The sequence below is a fragment of the Bison bison genome, unplaced genomic scaffold (assembly GCF_000754665.1).
Source record: "Bison bison bison isolate TAMUID 2011002044 unplaced genomic scaffold, Bison_UMD1.0 scf7180017864180, whole genome shotgun sequence".
Taxonomy (NCBI): Eukaryota; Metazoa; Chordata; class Mammalia; order Artiodactyla; family Bovidae; genus Bison; species Bison bison.
In genome coordinates, this window is record NW_011494752.1 from 6,602,388 (window position 1) to 6,604,802 (window position 2,415).

Sequence of the window (2,415 nt, forward strand, 5' to 3'; positions counted from 1 at the left end):
CTACCAATGATCTGGTTTCTAAAAAACTGAATCCTCTGGTCTCTTCTCTTCAGTATATGCTAATATGGTACATTTGTGTGTGCCTGTGTGTCTGTTTAGTGGGATAGGAATAAGATAACCCTGTCCTTAAGAGAAATCTTGGAATTGCGGTTGGTATTTTCAGTCCTGTCTTCCCTTCCCTTTTCTTGGTTTAAGGACTAAAGAGTGGAGAGTTCCTTTTCTTTACAAAATTTCCCCGGATCCAACGAAAACCTCACTGAACCTGAGGGATTTGGCTCACTCTAGATTAAATGATTGGGGTGTGAGAGAGGACTTGCGAGGGTCTTCCTTTTGCCCCCAGTTTGTTCACCCCTGCCTCAGGGAGAGGTTTGGCTCTAAGTGAGCTGTCTGCCACCGCCCCGATGAGCAGGCGGGTGCTGCGCTGCCTCGAGGGAGGCCCTCGCTCTCCCGAATTGCGACCTGGGCAGATTCGTCCTGACTTGCTGCAACTGGTGTGGAGAAAGCAGCGGTGGGGAAAGAAACTGGGAGTGGGGTCTGCTGGGAGAGTTAGGGTGAGGAGGGCGTTGAGAGTTTCGCAGCTGAAGCAGGCTTCCTGCTGTCTCTGCCTCAGAGTTCGAACTGTTCAGTTTTTGCAGCCCAAGAGGCGCGGGTGGTCGCTCCGTGGCCGGCCCGGGGCGGCGAGCAGCGGGGTTGAAGCAGGGGAGGCCCGACAGGCGCGGGCGGGAGCGGAAACCCAACGGTTTTTCTGGGAACTGGCTGAAGCGGGGGTCCAGGGGGTGGATCTGAGAAGCCCGTAGCGCCTGAGACCACGGGTGAGGGATGCGGGGGAGGTGAAGGCACGGGGTCACCGCGGCCGGACGAGGGCAGGGGACCTGAAGTGTGGGTGGGGTGAGCCCTAAAGGAGGAAGAATGTCGGGGGCGAGGCGGTGGGAGCCGCGGTCGGACCCCCTCTGCGTCTAGGCACCCGGGGCCCAGGGCTCGGTCCGCTGAGCTCGGCGGCGGGCAACGAACCCTAAGCCCGTGGACATTTCGGCCGCTCCGTCCATCCCGGCCCTGCCCTTTGCACGAAAGGTCTCGATGTCCCGATAGGGTGGCGCAGGGTGGGACGCTCGAATCAGAAGAGGGGAACCCCTTGCTCTCCCCATCCCAGGGCAGAGCTGTGACTCGACCGAGGTTCCTCCAGGGGCTGAACGGGAAAGCAGAAGGTGGCCGCATCTCCCGCGGCGGCACCGCAGCGCTATCCCGAAGCCGCCCCGAGGGCCTGCGCTCTCCGAACCTCGGTCACCTTGCGTGCCAATCGGGAACCCCTCTGTGAGTGCAGCCGGGCGGAGGAGGGGGCGGTCTTGCACCAACCGACTTCTAGAGCCCCTGAAAGCCTACTCTTTCAGCCAGCAGGCCTTGGGGGAGGGAAGAGATGTCAGTTTTCCTGGAGGGCGTGCCTCAGGAGAAGGAGGCCCTCACAATACGGGAGGTGATGGCAAAGCCTGGGGCACTTTCCATACTCTGATGCTGGGAGGACTGCGCATCCTGGCGTTCAAGGCCCACTCTTGTCTGGCCCCTCCGACCGCCCGTCTTCCGGCAGCGGGGAGGCTGCCACGCAGACACTGACTCTGGCCTCTGAACAGTGCGTCTGAGTTCTCTCCGCCCGGAATGCCCTTCCCTCGTCCTCTCCAGCCTCGCCCCAGCCCTCTGCCCCGCCCCGCCCCAAGCTGGCGCCACCACGCGCGGCTGAACTCTGCCCTCCCGCCGCGGGGCGCCGCCTCTACCCTCGCTCCGGCCCTTGGCGCAGTTCTCTTAGGGTCGTAGGACCGTTGAGAGTAGGAGCTGCCTGAGGGCAAGAGCTGCGGCTAGTCCCACCCGGCACGCAGTGGACGTGGGGTTTGAAAGGAGGGTGAGCGCAAGGTAGAGCAGGGCCGAGCCCCGTGCCTGAGCTTTTGCTAATTCGTGGCCAGAATGTGAACGAGATGCAGATGAGCAGTGAGACGGCGCATCCGCCTCTCTATCCGTGCACACACAGTTTCGTCCCGCCCCCCAGACTCGGAGAAGCCGCCGCTGTCCCCGGAGCCCCCGGAGCGGCGCCCACAGGCCTCGACCAAGAAGCTCCGGAAGCCGAGGACCATCTACTCGAGTCTGCAGCTGCAGCACCTGAACCAGCGTTTCCAGCACACGCAGTACCTGGCGCTGCCCGAGAGGGCCCAGCTGGCCGCGCAGCTCGGCCTCACCCAGACGCAGGTGGGGCCAGTCCCATCCTCCACCAGCCTTCCCCAAGTGTGTTCCCTGGGAACTCACCCTCAGGTGTGAATGACTGATGAGTCCCCAGCCTTATTTTCACAGTTCTCTTAGCTGGCCTGGAGTAGACTAGGGGAGTGTGTTAAAAAGGGTGGGGGGTAGGAGGGGATGGGGGACGGAAAAGGG

General features: G+C 62.1%; 1 protein-coding gene across 2 annotated transcripts in view; it reads left to right on the top strand.

Moving 5' to 3' along the window:
- The window catches only part of DLX4 (distal-less homeobox 4), a 5,859-nt gene that overhangs the window by 1,924 nt on the left and 1,520 nt on the right, over window positions 1-2,415 (top strand). The window contains exon 2 of one of the 2 annotated variants that reach the window (XM_010842774.1): window positions 2,036-2,295. In XM_010842774.1, the coding sequence (XP_010841076.1) occupies window positions 2,036-2,295 (260 nt within the window). The remainder of the gene's footprint in view (window positions 1-2,035; window positions 2,296-2,415) is intronic. The other variant, XM_010842775.1, reaches the window with a different exon arrangement.